This window comes from Sebastes umbrosus, chromosome 16, assembly GCF_015220745.1.
Source record: "Sebastes umbrosus isolate fSebUmb1 chromosome 16, fSebUmb1.pri, whole genome shotgun sequence".
Taxonomy (NCBI): Eukaryota; Metazoa; Chordata; class Actinopteri; order Perciformes; family Sebastidae; genus Sebastes; species Sebastes umbrosus.
Genome location: NC_051284.1, coordinates 22,969,720 through 22,987,065, shown reverse-complemented (window position 1 = coordinate 22,987,065; position 17,346 = coordinate 22,969,720). Strand labels below are relative to the sequence as shown.

The 17,346-nt window shown below is 39.7% G+C and overlaps 1 protein-coding gene across 3 annotated transcripts in view; it reads left to right on the top strand.

The window, feature by feature from the left end:
* The window catches only part of gna11b (guanine nucleotide binding protein (G protein), alpha 11b (Gq class)), a 30,585-nt gene extending 15,137 nt beyond the window's left edge, over positions 1-15,448 (top strand). Inside the window, exons 2-8 of one of the 3 annotated variants that reach the window (XM_037796195.1) lie at positions 107-291; positions 1,766-1,920; positions 3,493-3,621; positions 4,546-4,674; positions 7,753-7,882; positions 8,066-8,219; positions 9,601-15,448. In XM_037796195.1, the coding sequence (XP_037652123.1) occupies positions 107-291; positions 1,766-1,920; positions 3,493-3,621; positions 4,546-4,674; positions 7,753-7,882; positions 8,066-8,219; positions 9,601-9,791 (1,073 nt within the window). In that variant the 3' untranslated portion in view covers positions 9,792-15,448. The remainder of the gene's footprint in view (positions 1-106; positions 292-1,765; positions 1,921-3,492; positions 3,622-4,545; positions 4,675-7,752; positions 7,883-8,065; positions 8,220-9,600) is intronic. The other 2 variants (XM_037796196.1, XM_037796197.1) reach the window with 2 other exon arrangements.
* Positions 15,449-17,346: the final 1,898 nt, after the last annotated feature.

The window sequence follows — 17,346 nt, the reverse complement described above, 5'->3', positions numbered from 1 at the left end:
CTGTCAGAAACAAGACCGTGCAGGCTTCTGACACGCCGTCTCACCGTGCCCACAACGAAAGTTTGCTGCACTCTATAACTTTATATGCCTTCCTTGTCCTGTTCAGGTACGGGAGAAAGTGGCAAGAGCACCTTCATCAAGCAGATGAGGATCATTCATGGAGCCGGGTACTCAGACGAAGACAAGAGAGGCTTCATCCGGCTTGTTTACCAAAACATCTTCACCTCAATGCAGGCCATGATCCGCGCCACTGAGACCCTTAAGATCCCCTACAAATTTGAACAGAATCGGGTAAGGACTGACCCACAGAAATGAGGACATGTTCTTTACATCCTACCAGTCATTCGTTACAGAGCCCCCTTTGAATATTTTAAAGGTGTGATTACTGAATGTGGCATCTTCTACAGTGTTTTATATGCCATGGGGATAGATTTTGTAAAACACTATAGGCTATATGCACAATCAGAAATAGGCTAGATTTTAAGCCCCAAGCCAAACCCACATAAAATCACAATGCTCTGGAGTAGATAACAAACGTGGCTTTAGTGGACCCTCAATTACACTTTTGGTGCACTATTGCATTGTATTATTGTATTAGATCATTGGTTACATTTCGGAAGACAAACATTCAAGAAATTTCTGAACCAAAGCTCTGTGAAAGCAGTCATTACCTTTTTTGTCATCATTTATCTTTGTGTAATTGGGTTTTAAAATGAAAATCAAAGTCGTTAAGTAAAATCACATTTGTTTCAATGAAAACGTCCCTTCACAGACAAACTTACGATAAACCTGTTAAATGAATTTGACAAAGCAATTTTGAAAGAATATCACAATAATTCAAATGATAGGGTAGCAGTGAAGACAGTGGGTCGAATGTAAAAAGTATTGTCATTTTTAAGTTAGTGCTTCATAGATCTCCCAACTTTGTGTATTGATAAGAAGTATATAGTCAGAATAGACACTTGAGCACCATCAAAAATAGAGATGATTTACTTGTCAAAAATGGTACAGAGGTGCATGATGGGAACATTCTGTTTAAAGGTCTAGTGTGTAGGATATTGTGGCATCTACGGTGGCCTTCAGATAACATAAAATCGCAAAAGGCTCTCTGTAGAAACATGGCAAACTCCGTGAAGAGGACCTGTTCCCTATGTAGATATGAAGGGCTCATTCTAAGCTAACGAAAACACAACAATTCTTAGTTTCAGGTGATAATACACAAATGAAACATAGTTAGGAGTATTATATTCCATTTCGATCAATAGATCCCCCTAAATCCCCCTGGCAAGCTGGCGCATGTCTGGAGAGTGAACCGGAGCGACTTTTAACATTTCTTTACTAATAAAAGTGCTAAATACACATTCATATAACGTTTGTCGTCCTTAAATACAAGGTGCAAATCCTTAGTATCGATACAATTGATTTTTGCGTTTCAAATCGATTTTATATCGATGTACGTCTCCCGTGAAGGACAACCTGCCGAGTACCTGTTGGATCGTAGGAATATAAATCGATGTAGTAGATGAATCGTTACACCCCTAGTGTCTTTCCTACAAAAAATGTTCAGGTGCACAAGAAATGATGCATTTAGAAACAATATCTTTGGAATAAGTTGAATATGTGGGTGGTTAAGACCAGCCACTAGGTCCAAACAGACAGTGAAGAAAGTTACCTTCAGATATCTCAAATTACTTTAGTAACAAGTTCATCATTATCCTACATCTCGATTTATCTCACCTTGTTTCATTTGTCTGTGTTTTCCCAGTCTAACGCCATGCTCGTGAAGGAGGTGGACATTGAGAAGATCAATGGGTTTGACTATCCCTTCATCGCAGCTATCAAATGCCTGTGGTCTGACCCAGGGATCCAGGAGGCCTATGACCGGCGCAGAGAGTACCAGCTTTCTGACTCCACTAAATAGTACGTCTCTCTGTCTGTGTTTCTGTCTCTATGTGTAGACATCAGGTATGATGTTTGTCTATGGTTTAAGAATGGTATTTGTGTGACTGTGACACAATGTGTGAGTGAGTTATGTCATTTTTGTGAGTGTATGTCTGTGATGCTGGTTTGGGAACTGATACAGATTTATCGGTAACGTAACTATTGATTCTAAACAATCCTGAGTTTATTGGAACCTTTTTTTTGTAGATATTAGTGCATGTTTTATTGGGATCCTTTTACAAATCCAAAATTACAACAGTAAATAAAAGTAATTGATGCCTAATATTAAAGAATATTGTCTCAGTACCCAAACCTATGTAAAACTGTCCCTGTGTCTGGTTTAACTTTGTACACAAATGGATTATATGGAAAAGCTTTGTCAGTGTGGGTTTAATGTGACAGTCAACTTGTGCATGAATGCAGATGATATTTAAAGGGTCAGTTCACCAAAATCAGGAAAAGAAAAGTATTTTTTTCCCCATTTGCTCATACAGTTTTGGGGATTTTTCCATTTGGTTTTGGATTATTGCAGAAAATAAACTCTGTGGCAAACGTCTATGATACTTACAAGTTTTGTTCAGTAAGATAATCTTCACAAATGAACGTTATAAGCGCTATAGACGAGCTACATGATGGTCGCATGATTGGAGTATACACAACGAGGCTGTAAAGGCGGACGAGTCGGCGTGATGACGTTTAGTAGTCTCACTTAGCCACTTGTTAGCAGCCGCCTTTTTTAAGACATGTAAAGGCTTCAAAATTCACGAGTGGGATATTAATTGATGTATTTAATGTTGTAGAACAAAACGTTAACATCTCTTCAGCTTGTGTAAACTACAGACCTTATTTCAGGCATCTAACTAAAAAAACCCATTGACTTCCAGACGAGGGAACCAGAAGTGCTAAAATGCTAACTCATTTCTGGGTTTAAGACTCATTCCTGTAACACTCTATTGCCTACAGTATATGATAATTGTTGGATTATTTGTTAGCAGTGCAATGTGTCATTGATTGGGGTTCCTTACAACTGAGGGGACTGGATGAAAAGGCCCACTGTTCATGCTGTCTAAACCAGCTGATACAGAGCAGAGCAGTGACTTTGATTAATTTATTCAGTCATTTCACCATGATTTAAATCATGTATGTCAGTGGTAAGAGATACACTCCTAACCACACATAAAAAAAAAAGATTGACATGGTGGTGATTACACTTATTGTGCTTGCACCTTGTTGTTTGTGGCCAAATGTGTCAGCCTTCTCTTCTGCTGTTGTGTGTTTGCCATAATTACATTGTAATAATGTGTGACCTCAGGCTAAATGGCTGAAGGCACTTGACTCACTTTCTTGTGCCCCCTGGTGGTGGACTTGCTGTACTACAGTTTAATGTTGCCTCAAGTCAGCAAGCATGCAGTTGTGCTCTCTACGTTGGGAATATGTATGTTAATATGTGAGCTATGTATTTGTTTTTTGCATGTGTATGAATGAGTGAGAAAGTTAAGAAAATATGTCTTTTATTTCAGTGTTATCCACAATGTTCATGTATATCTCCAGTTACCTTAGCGATATAGACCGTGTGACTACGGAGGGATACGTTCCCACCCAGCAGGATGTGCTGCGGGTCCGTGTTCCCACCACGGGTATAATAGAGTACCCGTTTGACCTGGAGAACGTCATCTTCAGGTACCCACATGGCACCAGGACTGCAGCGTCACCGTGGCTAGAGGACACAAACCACTGATGTCTGTCAGGAAATAAACACATTAGTTCAGCAGGGTTTTTTTTTGTAAATTGAACTCTCTTAAAAGTAAAAAGCCCCGCCAAAAAACAATTACAAATGCCCTCCCATTACTATGGTGAAAGCACATGTTTCTTGACCCAGTTGTCCTGCAGACAAAAATAAAGATTACGCTGTGTTTGGATCAAATGAGCCTGAGGGCCACATTAGTGATTAGATATCAGTGGTTTGTGTTCAGAGTTGTGCTAATGTCCTGGCTCCAGGATCAAAACTAAGGCCAGACATGCTTCACTGTAGCGTGTGGGGAGCAGCCACTAAATACCAGATGAAGAAGGATTAGTGATGTCAAAGATTCTCCAGGAAGTTGTGATTAAATCAGCGAAGCAATTGGGCACTTTTTAAATTGAATTTCAAAATGAAATACGTACGTGCCTTTTGGGGCTTCCTGCTATCCTTGATATCATACCTGTCCGAACCTTCTTTATCTAATCCAGGTGCTGCTGCCTCTGCTGTTGAAGTCACTGCTACTACCGTCACTGATGCCACCTCACTGTCTGCAGCATAATCCACAAAACTACAAATTGTTGTCAGTTAAAAAGAGAGACAAGTAAACTCAAGGCTGCAGTTGCAAGTTCTCAAAAGTCTTGCGTTGGTTTATGGATAGAGAGTGTTGGTGGAGCAGTGACGCTGACTAACACCCTTATGTTTCTGAGGCCTTTTCTGTGAAGCTTCCTCAACAGGACTGATCCACACTTCCTGGAATGGCAGGGGGGTTGCGGTAATTGCCTGTCACGCTTTATATAACTGTTTTTCTGTCTTTTTTTTCTCTTTTATCTCTCTTTTTTCCCCTCGACCGGGCCTGCCTGTAGTTATCTTTCCGATCTGGATCGTATTGCAGATTCCGGCTATCTTCCCACTCAGCAGGATGTGCTCAGGGTGCGCATCCCCACTACAGGAATCATAGAGTACCCATTCGACTTGCAAAGCATCATTTTCAGGTAGAAAGATGCCTGTTTTGGCTCATCATTAACCCATTCGTCATCTGATGTGATTGTCCAAAGCGCAGAATGGTTTTTTTTGTCCTCCAAAATTAACAGAAAGAACTTATAACCCGTGACTTTTAATTTATGCATTTCACTTAAGTGTCTGTATCCCATTCTTACTCCTTAACCCCTCCCTCCAATCATAGAAGTCATTACCATTTTACAGCCTTTCTTTTACCTCCTGCCACCAACAGCAATGGTACCACACATTAACACAACTCCCTGATGAACACAAAGTCCTACATTCTGGTGCCCGGTCCCTGTAAATGGGTCACCTCCTCTCTTCCTCCTCCTCTCCTCCTTTCCTCTCCGGCTGGCAGAAGAAACGAGGTCGTCCTCTCCGCGGTAGAGGAATGTTATTTTGGGCAGCAGGTCCTGCAGGGCCTATATTGGCCCTCGGTCTCTATGGACCACAGTGGACTGGGCCACCACCAGGGGGCACCCTTGCATTGTGAATTATATTCGATATGTGCAGCTTTCTCAGTTGCACCTGGTCTTGAGGCGTGCACCGGTGCGTCCAGAAGTGCAACAAAGTACAGGAGGTTAGGTATTAAATTGTACCCTTTATATAATTGCCATCAGAGGTTCCTGACCGGAAAGATTTTACTGAATCGGTTGTCACAAATGAAGGCTTAATGAAACTGGGACCTAAACTCCCTGACGAGTGAAGGGTGACCTTGACAAGGAGAAGCTCAGGGAAGCTGAAACCTTTTGAGGATTCACACCTCTATCAGTCAGTAATTCAGTTGCTGTTCATGAATGGCTTCAGCGAATGTCTGCCTGCAGGCCTGCTGAAGTCATATATGTGTATATATATATATATATATATATAACATATATCATAATTCTTATGATGCAGTTTTCTCAGCTTGTAGCGTCTCATTCGGTTACATAGGAGGCGTCCTTCTACCATGAAAAGGATCCCACCATCAGAGGTGCTCCCTGTATCTTTCATCACCATTTTCATCAACTGTCCTCCTGTCCTATCTTTTTGTTCCTGTGCCCCTCTCTGTCTCATTTATTTGTCCTTCATTTTATGTTCCTCCTGTTCCCTCATTTGTCTTCTCCAATTGCGTTTCAAAACTTCACAAATTGTTTGTGCGTGTGGTGCTTTATCACACACAACAGGGGAGGTTTAGAAAGCTGTCTAGTAGAGAAATGACTGCGTTGTGACCCTCCACTTTCACCGTAGCACATAAGCAGAAGTACAGACTGATCTAGTATCGGATGTAATGAATGCCACTCAATTTAAGAATTCCAGTAATATATATCTTTCAAGAATAGGGGTGTAAATCACAAGTTTCATCACGATACGATATGATATTAATTCTTCGGACAACGATTCGATAATTGCTGATATCACAAAGATTGCCACGATACGATTTCGATTTGGGGGCGATCGATACGAGACCATATCATATTTCATGTATATTTATCACAGTTACATTTATACCAACTCACAAAAATTCAATTAAATGTATTTTTATATAGCTTCAAAACATAACAGAAGTTATCTCAAGACACGTTTCATATAGACCAGGTCTAGACCGTACTCTATAATTTAGAGACCCAACTAGAGATCCCCCATGAGCATGAAACTAAATTATGATTTGAAAATGTTATTAATGGGCTCTTCCAGTAATTTAAATGAAAAACAATCTGTACTTTTAATAAAAATAATAACAAGTAGGCCTCCTGTTGTTTACTATAGAGTGCCACATTTCTCATGTAAAAGTGCAAATGTTTTTATCGGTTAAGAATTTCAAAATAAAGGCGCATCTTAAAGATGACGATCTATCGATGTTTTCACTTTGCATCGATGTTATTGGATCATTGAATCGATCCAGACCGATATACCGTTTCACACTATTCAAGAATATGAATTTCCTGTTGATGTTGGATGCACAACCCGATAGAGAGTCTGCTACACAGCTACCTGTGTATTCCAGTGCTGCCCGGCAGGTTTTTGATTTCTACACAGCTTCTATCTTCATTTTAAGGAAGATCCAAATAGTTAATAATCATTACAAATAATTGTGTAGTTCCTGGTCTTGGAGTGGAGCTCCCTCTGCTCGGACTTTGTGACTAAGGCTGTGTATTGGCAAGAATCTGGCGATACAATACATATCATGATACAGGGGTTATGATTCAATATGTTGCGATACTGTAAGCAAGGCGATATATTGCGATTTAAGAAAAAAAAAAATTCTTACACCCCTAATTGTAACTGTACAAACTAAAAATATTAATAATATCCTAAACTGAGTGGCATTGGTTTTAAAACTGATCCTAGATCTGTTTCAAACACGAAGCTTTCATCTTTGTGGTGGCATGCATGACTCACCTATTTACAAAGACAAGAACATATTCACACTGCACATTTGTTTGTTTAGTTTCTTGCAACATATAGAGATGTATCACAGACCCTTCATTTTAACATGGCCAAGAACTTTTGAATTTGATTAATCTACTTCTTAAAGTGTTGAATCCATCAGGTGTTGTTTGCTTGAAATTAAATAAATAGGACTACAGAATAGTCTGTCTTTTTTTTTTAACAAATGATCAGGACCCAAAATAAATGATAGTAAAAATATGCTTTTGTGCGTCCCAGGGCGAGAGACTATATCTTTATTTGGGTCAAGTGCTGTAAAGATGTGCTGGAAGACACCAGAGAATGTCTTTAGGACTGCTGGACCTCAAACTTAATCTTTTTCTCTATTATTGTTCTGCGATATACACCTTTTTTTTTTTAACAAAGCAGGCTATAATTCAGTATTTGTAATGTGATTTGAATATACGAGATTCCTAAGTTGGTGCCACCAGTAAATATATCTTGATGGATTCAAAACCTCCTTTAGGAAAAGTTTAAAAAGTCCTTTAAGTCATTTCCAGACATTGAGAATATTGAGAATGTGAATTACTGTTTAATAAAATAGATCACTGAACATGAACTAGGCCATCAAGAGATATATGCTAACGATTTTCCCCTTTTTGATTCTTCACTTATCATCTTCACCTTCATCCTGCCGTCAGGATGGTGGATGTAGGGGGTCAGAGGTCAGAGAGGAGGAAGTGGATTCACTGCTTTGAGAATGTCACCTCCATTATGTTTCTTGTGGCGCTGAGCGAGTACGACCAGGTCCTGGTGGAGTCCGACAACGAGGTAGGTGGACACAAAAACACCTTGACCATTCATTTAAAAACACACACGCACAGAATGTTGCTTAAACACGTGTATCTTCACGCACACATATGCAGTATTACAGTAATGTGTGGTGAAATGCATACATCTGGATGAAACTAAACAACATGACTCTTCTCACTGCTCACCTGCTCTCTGCTCCAGAACCGCATGGAGGAGAGTAAAGCTCTGTTCAGGACTATCATTACCTACCCCTGGTTTCAAAACTCCTCCGTCATCCTCTTCCTCAACAAGAAGGACCTGCTAGAGGAGAAGATCTCCTACTCACACTTGGTGGACTATTTCCCAGAGTTTGATGGTGAGATCATCTATACGTTGGTTTGTGTGTGTGTGTGTGTGTGTGTGTGTGTGTTGACTAATCTAGCAATGTACAGTTGGAAGTCGCCCCCTTAGATAAATGAGTGTAGCTTATGTAAATGTGTTATTCAATGTTAAAACACCACTCTGAAATTATGACCATAGTCTTTGCATGAAATGTAACGTTGATGTTACTACTTTTAACCAACCTGTCGATTATCTGAGACGTCTATCATTTTATCCATCCATAACAAGGGGTTTGTAATATTTAGTGTAATATGGGCACAGAGTGATGGGATGCACTTTAAAGGAGTAGACCAACATTTTGGGAAATAGGCTTATTTGCTTTTTTGAGAGTTTGAGTAGAAGATACTTACCACTTTCATGTCTGTGTTTTAAAGGCAGGGTTGGTAAAGATTTTAGAAACCTTTATTGTTATATTAGTTGAAATTCAGCAATCAATAAATCAAATGCTCTGACACAAAAAAGAAAAAAATCCGGTATCTGTGGCTGTTGCAGGACTGTAATAAGCCCGTTCAATCATTTCATTTGGCCCGAATGTCATGATTGGACGGGCTACCTGCCTGCCTCTGTGCACTCATTGCGCATCACCAGAGTCTTCCACAAGCTGCTAGCTTAACAGCTGTTTGTACTAACAATAGCCATGTTCGTGTTTATGTTCATAATGATAATAGTGGGAGAGTGGACGGACTGTCAGTTTTGTCGATTTGGCAAATTTCTCGCTAGATTAAGGGATTTTTGGAGCTAGTTAGCAGCTAATCCTGCTAGCTACTTTCATTGGAAAAGAGTTGGTAACAATGGGCTCGTTTTTTTTGTCTGGATCATTTTTAAAAATCTCATGCACCCTTGCTCGTTTCTCAAGATCACCGACCCTGCCTTTAAGTACAGAGCTTTTGCCAGGCGCCTGTTATCTCAGGGAAGCAGAGGGAACTGGCTAGTCTGGCTCTGGTTTTAACTCTTTCTTGATGAACAACATTTTATCCATCCACCCATAGAAACAAGTCTATTGTGCGGGTTGCTATCTATGGTCGGTGCGCAAAGGTTTTATTCTACATGTAGGTCTATGTACAATGAGGAGCACAGCATAACAGCACAGAGCTCCCCCGAAAACCACATATTGATATTTTTGTGTTTGTTAATTAGTGCGTTTTAGAGTTTAAGTTTGAGCCAGGCTGGCTATTTCCCCCCCAGTCTTCATGCTAAGCTAAGCCTCCCTTATAAAGCTCCACACGGAATGGACATGACCGTTGTATCAATCGTGAATATGTGTACTTCCCAAATTGCTCACCCACTTGTTTATGGTCAATTTACATAGTAGTATAATCAATGTTTGCATGTGCTTGTCTGTGTCTGTTCCTCAGGTCCCCAGAGAGATGCACAGGCAGCGCGGGAGTTCATCCTCAAGATGTTTGTGGACTTAAACCCCGACAGCGACAAGATCATCTACTCTCACTTCACTTGTGCCACGGACACTGAGAACATCCGCTTTGTGTTTGCAGCTGTCAAAGACACCATCCTACAGCTCAACCTCAAAGAGTACAATCTGGTGTGAGGGCCCACGTACGACGCACATCTCCTTCTCCCCCCCCATTGCACAAAATGCACACCTCTTTGGGAGTGTGCGCTCAAGTTCACATGCATCACACAGCACACCATGCCGGCTCACACATACACACACACACACATTCACACACGCACACACACACACCAACACCAACCAACAGAACCCTTCCTTTTTGTTCCCAGTGCAGTACATTCACAAATCCTCCCACCTGCAAACGCCGCCCCTCCTCTTTCACCGAAGCTCGCCCTCTTCCTCCGTCGCTCGGCAGCTTGTTGTGTCAGAGTCCCCGCTCCTCCCCAAGCTGCTCCGTGTGTCAGATCTGGCCCCGGCTGCTGGCTCTGGCACATTTCATCTGGCACACAAACCTTTCACACGGACTGTACAGTGACTGAAGGGGACTTTGGTGTTTGTATGTGTGTGTGTGTGTATGTATGTGTGTGTGTATTTGGGGCAGCATTGACTAGCGAGGAGCTGTGTTTTGGTGAATAGCGGCATCCCCTCCGGAGTTGACCCTCAGCGGTGTGAGATCAGATCCTCCGTCGTGTCCTTTCTGAGCTCCTATCGGTGTGGAAGGAAGTGAATACTCCTGAAACCAACTAAGAACCAGCGAGTGGCATCATTGGGACAGAGTGACTTGGACAGGAAGTGAGGTCGCACACCGGACACAAGGGGCACGGGGCTGAGGATCCTGTCTCCATCTCGCATCTATGAATGTACCCACCAGTGTGAGCATCGCAATCGCAAAAAAAAAAATATATAAATATATATATTATGAAGTAAATGCATTATGTAAACACACTTAAGACAAAAAGCACGAGAGGGCAAGACATAGCTAATCAAAATCTGTTCATTGCTGAGATTTTTTAAATGTTTTTAATGATAGAAATTTGTTGCTACGTCTACTTCTATTTAACAAATAATGTCTAAAAGGAACGGTGATAAGAAGTGGTGAGAAAATCCATAAAAAAACTTCGCAAAACAAATACATCTAAAAAAGAAGCAACCAGAAATATTACTTGACATAAGTATCCTTTAAAGATTTCTGTAGGAGTTTTTTATGTTTAAGTTAATCACATCGCTTCCCTCCTCCAGATGTTTTCTGTATGGATTCACAGGGACTAATATTCCACGTGACCTTCGCAGCATCTGGCTCCACTGATACACCCCCACACCCTTATTACAAAACACTAGTAGCGGGTGAGAGGCTCTGCTCTGATTGGTGGGAGCAGATGTGGAGGGAGAGCGTGATGTCGTCAGTGTTTATCAGTCCACTGAGCACATCTGCAGCTCGGGCTGCAAGTAGCTTATTCAACAAAATAAAAGCTGTAAATTAAACCCGCCCACACGCCAGGTTGTGTGAATGGAATCCACGCGGTAACATCTCCGATGGCGTCACAACTGCGTCGCTCAGCCGGCCAATCAGACACACTTCCTGTCGGTGACATCACATCAGGATGTGCTTCTGTTTACTTTTTTTTTTTTTACTGTATAGTCACTTTGTTTATATAAAGATTGCTTGCTGTTGAGTGACGAGAGGAAGAGGGGGGGCGGAGGGGGGCTATGAACCTTTCACAGAAAAACGCACTCTTGAAGTCTGTTGTTTGTGTATATTCGTTTGTAAATACCTATACACAAAACACTCCTGTACAAAAACGCTCTGTGGTACACCCATCTTTGGCAAAAAAGAAACAAAAAAAAAAGAAACAAAAAAAAATCTTTCATTAGCATACAGTTTTTTTCCTATGAATTTATGGTAGTAGTTATACTGTGATTATGGATTTTGTTCACTTGACGACACAGAGCTGAGTGGTGTTGAGGAAACAATCGGCGCGTAGCGATAGTCGGAGAAAAGAGGTTCCTCCCAACCGGCCTCATGACTCCACACTACCGCTACAGCTCTGGCTCCAGAGTATACTAACTAGGGCTGGTTAAAAATCTTCACAGTACGGTGACGAGATGATTTTAAGAGTAATTAAAGATTTTTTTTATTTATCTAATTTATGGACCAGGTTTGAAGGTGTTGATAATTTGACTGCTTTTGATTCTGTCATGTTGAAGTGCTCCTTTTCTCATGGCGGAGCCTACTTGAGTCTGAACTGCTGTGTAAAAAAAAAAAAAAATAACGAATGTCTGGTATAGTAAGGACTTTATCTCTGCTTTCTATTTCTTATTGAGACATTTCCAGTTGTACTTCGCCATCACATCTCCATCCATGATAATACTGTTTGGTTTTCTTTAGGAGCCCTCACATTCGTTTTGTTTGATTTTAAAAAGAAAAACAGAAAAAAAAGAAACTTGTATTTCCTCTCGGTTTATAGACGCGGCGCTGTAATGCATACCTAGAAAAATGTACAGTACGAACGTAGGTGGACTTTTTTTTATCAGTGATTGAAAGACCCACGCGGTCCATGCTTGCTATTTGTAATTTAACACAAAAATTCTGTTGTCGGTTTTTGCATTGTTAATTTCCAGTTTTTTGAGGCTTGCTTTGATAGTGCCAGTGAAGTGCAGATATACTTTTTTGGTCTTTGACCTTTTCTACAGGTGACTTATCCTTCATCCTCATTAAGGGCTATCACAGTGCATCAGACAGTGGGGAGTGGAGTACAGGACCACAGTGAACCAAGTCATCCACTACTAATCCTTGTTTATAAATGGAGATTACTTGCAGTATGTGCTATAATAAGAAGTATAGGCAGGGTGTTAATGCAAACATAAGGTGTGTGTAGAGAGTTTACCAACACTAAACGGTTTTCTTTATGTGTTTCTTTATGGCCCTTTGATGAATTAAGTGGACCCAGTATCTGGCACTCTGACCTTCACTACTACTTATTCGCATGAAGTATCACAGTGTTACCTGTAATACCTCATGCAGTGTAGAAACACTTATCACTAAAGACACTACTACCAGGACAAGTATTGCATGTTTCCCCAAGTATTTGACTAAATGACCAAGCTTGATGACCTTTGCATGTTTTAACCCATTAACTACAAATCTTATACTGTATTGATGACCATTTCTCCTGTTTCTAAATTCCTACTTGTCGTGCAGCTCTTGGTTTCTGTTCATGCTAGTAAGGTTTGAGAAGTAACTTGCAGCTTTCACATTAGTAAAGTTGTTCCGTAGCTGAGTACACTTGCGTCATCATCCACGTGTTTATATTGAGATCGGCTGTTCTAGTGGCGGAGCATCGTAAAGCACATTCAAACTTGACGGAAACAAAAGTCTTTCCAACAATCACCAACTCTGGTTTTGCTGAAATACACCCTTACTTCACCGAATTTGATGTTAAAATATGCATGCTCTACACGCCGTCTCTCTCTCTCTGCTCGCTGAGTAGCTGAGCGGCTCTCATTCTCGTAGGCAGACCATCAAATAAAATAAAGTTACAAACATCGCCTAACCCCATCCCCTACTATTGTTTATATGTTAAAGAACGGGAGCGTTGAAAAAAGCCTGCCCTTTCAAAACTATTCGCTGACTGCTTCTCGCGTTAAATAACTTCCGTGTTTTGATACGGTTTGCTTTCACACATGCGTGACCTGTACTTGAACCACCTTTTCAAGTGGACTCAGGTACGGATTGACGAACAGTGCCAGTACGGTATGGAGTGTTCGCACTAATCAAACGACCTGGACCTTGGGGTTAAGTGTTCTTGGATCTGGTTCCAGGTCCCTGATGTGAAAGCCTCCTTAGTCACCTTTTTTATTTTTTGTAATGCTGAAATTATTGTGTAACTGTTACAATGTTAATTAGTCTGCAGGGGCTGCTTCAAAACTCAACTCAGTAGGGATGCACCAATCTAAATGTTTCCCTCCTGATACAGAGTACTGGTCCAATACACTCCTTTCCAAATTTCAAATCTGTATACTACACTGTGTGGAACTTATTGGAATCATTTAAGTCAGTGGTACGTCTTAACTGATGAAGGAAACACTACATTTTATAATGACACTGACAAAGAAACTAGTTGATGTGGATCAGTTAAGTCTTGCCAATACGCTAAATAAGATCGCATATCGGCACCGATAAACAATCCGGCAAATCTCATCGGTGCGCTCTTACGATGAGTTGTCACCAGTAAGTGTTCTCAACTGCATTACCAAGTAACTTTTAAAAAAACTAGGAAGACTAAATGTTAACTGTCTCAAACCAGTTTCATGTCAGTAGGTTTTCTTAGACGAACAGAAACCAAAGGCTGCTGAAAAAGATGGAGAATCAATCTAAAAACTCAAAAAGATATGCTTAAAAAATGGGAAGATGTAAAGTTTGAACACTAAGTTAATGGGGCTAAAATATATATTCTTTTTTTCAAAACACCAGTGTGGTCCTTAACTGCCATTTATGTCTGCTGAAAATGACACTAACCTTGAGCGGAAGAAGCAGGCGGCCAACCGTTAGACTGCTGTCATAAAGAGGATGCCAGTATTTAAGTGGAGCGATCTACTAGTATGGATACCCAAGTATTTATCAGTAGTTGTGTTAAGATTTACTGTGTGTTGAACCATGTTGTATTTTTTAAAACTTGACACTACAACTCTGGCACATGGTGAAGGGCTGACTGGCTGTTAGTGTGGTAGTGTGTTAGCGGCCCGGTGTTGCACAGTGTGTTTTTGACACATTTTATCTCAACATAGCTGGAGAGAGATGGACGGCTAATCTGTATGAATTTAAATCTCATTCTTGTCCGTTTTGAGCGACGACCCAGTGGGAAGACTGGATTGGTTTTTCACTACAACACACTCTTATTTATTGCCTTTCATTGCCTTTGAATAATGAAAGATGGTGTTGCCGGCCCTTTACGGTTTTCAGAGCGTGCTCTGTTGACCTTTTCAGTGGCCGTGGTTGTGTGATTTTCCTTTCTTGTGAGCTTGTTAAAGAAATAAGTGGAATCAAACTTATCTTTTTGGACGTCAGTGCATATTCAAAACTTTAAATCTTGTTCCCTTTTTTTTTAATTTCCTGTATTATAAGAAAACATTACCAGAACTATTACTTTAGGACCACTTGATTTATTTTTCCTCACTCCAATGAAACCTGAAGGTCAATTGTGTAGTGGTGTATAAAATGCTGTTTGTTTTTTTTCTTCTTTATTTTGTATGTAAACCAAATGTAAATTATGTATTATACTGAGTGTGCCAACCCCACTCTCTCTAGAGCCAGGCTCTCTCTAAGTGCCAACGCTGTGGTCATCATCAAAGGACCACCACCTGAGATGGTCCCCCCATCCTCCCCCTTTTTAAATAAATCACACCAGAGACTAAAAGGATAGATGATTAAGTACACACAAAGACTTTATTCTGTATTTAAGATTGAAGATTTAAAAGATAATCTGCTGTTTTTTAAGAAACTGTAATTATAATTGCATGTGCTGTTTATTTTGTGTTGGAAGTGAGGGCTTTGATGTTTTCATTGAAGCAGAGCCCTCGATGAAGGGGGGGTTCAATCAGTTGGTTATTATCGATTATTGATTTACATAACTCTTGCCATATTTTTTTATGTGTTTCATGTATTTGTTTCAACCACTGTTGCCTGATCCTCATTCAAACATGAACATGACTTATGATCATTGCCGCCTTCTAAGAGAGAAACATAATGACAAGGTATCTGTTTTAAATTGAAATAAATTTGTTCCTATACTTGCTCATGGTGTGTGTGTTGAGTGGGTTTCATGATTATGTACGTTATAAATTGTAGCTGTAGAAGTCTTGAGGTTATCTTATTATGGTTAATTTTAGAAACAAGTATCAGGTATTCTGATTTCATTGAAGTTTCAAATTTAACAAAACTATTTCCAGTTGGAGCCTAATGTTTTCTTGTTTGTTCTGATCACATGATTTTTCCAAGTAAAATCCCTTGTTCCTGTGTGGCTGCCTCTGTTGGCTTCTTTGATTTAATTTGCTTAATTTATCAAATATCCTTCAGGGACTAGTCGTCCTACTATAGCTGTATTTTTAAGGTTATAGGTCGGACTGTGTCCAAATCCTCCAGACTATCCTTTTTAAATGTGTCATATTAGTATATTATGGCTGCATTAGAGCTGGCCAGATGTGTAAGCAAATCAAGCAGCCACCAGGGGCCTTCAAATGAATGAAATGAAATGCAACCTATTTTCTGATTTAGTTATAATACCTAATTGCAACTGCAAGAACAGAAAGAAATTTGTGGATTAGTAATCACTCTAACAAAATAGTGGAGTTTTCTTCTTAAAGCCTCTGTGTGGGATTTGAAAATGTCTGACTTAAGCAACTCTTAGTCGTTGTATCATAAAGGCAAAAATGCATGCCGATGCATTAGCAGGGGCAGACGTTACTGTTAGGCAAGGTAGGCAACTGCCTGGGGCCCCAATTAAAAAGGCCCCAAAACAGCTAAAGATTTATTATGATGTTTAGATAGATATGAAAAATATTGAATAATGTTACTATTCTAACTCATTGTACCCCAAAATAACTTACACTTGTGTTCTTCTACTTCAGAGGAAAACATTGGAGGTAGTACTACATTTACCTGACAGAGAAATGTTACTGGTTACTGGTTGCAGATTCAGATTTGACTCCCAAAATATAACAATTTAAATATGATGCATTATCATTCAAACTATATTTTGACAAAGGGCCCCAGTACATGGCCACATATTTAAGCAGTAACACCCCCAGTGTTGGAAAGTAACTAACTCAAGTACTGTACATAAATACATTTTTGAGGTACTTTTACTTTACTTGAGTCTTTCAATTGTATCCTACTTCTACTCCACTACATTTCAGAGGGAAATACACTTTTTACTTCACTACATTTATCAGAGAGCTGGAGTTACTAGTTCATTTACAGATTCAGATTTTATTAAAAAAAAACAACAAACAATTAGTATGACATCGCTCTAGATGAAACTATCCAAAATATATAAAGTAGTTAAAATGTGCTCCACCTTCCCCAGCTGTAACATTAAAATGCTTCTTACGTGTCAAAGCATCAGTAATAATACTCCAATAATATGATACATAATAATGTAACTCTTTGAAAGGGACAAGTCATTTTACTTTAAGTACATTTTTCTGTTAATATTTTTGTACTTTCACTCAATTGAAATCTTGAATGTGGGACTTTTACTTGTAACAGAGTGCTTTTACAGAGGGATATGCTAAGTAAAAGATATTAGTACTTCTTCCACCCCTTCAACCCCCCTTAGTCAGTGTTGTAAATTTAAAGGTCCAATATTGTAAAAAGTGAGATTTTTTTCATGTCTTTTATATTATAAAGTAGGTTTAAATGCTGTATAAATACTGTGAAAGTATCAAAGCGCTCAATATACAGAGAAATACACAACCCATATTAAGAAATTGCGCATTTGAAACAAGCCGTTAGGATTTCTGTCCATTTGTGATGTCACAAATATACAATATTTAGTTCATTACACAGTTTTAACAGTAAACATTCTAAATGTGTTCCAGTTCATTCCTGGTTGCAGTGTATGTGAATAACATCAGCTGACAGGAAGTAAACATGGACCCAAACTGTTGCCTAGCAACGCAATTCTGTTGCTAT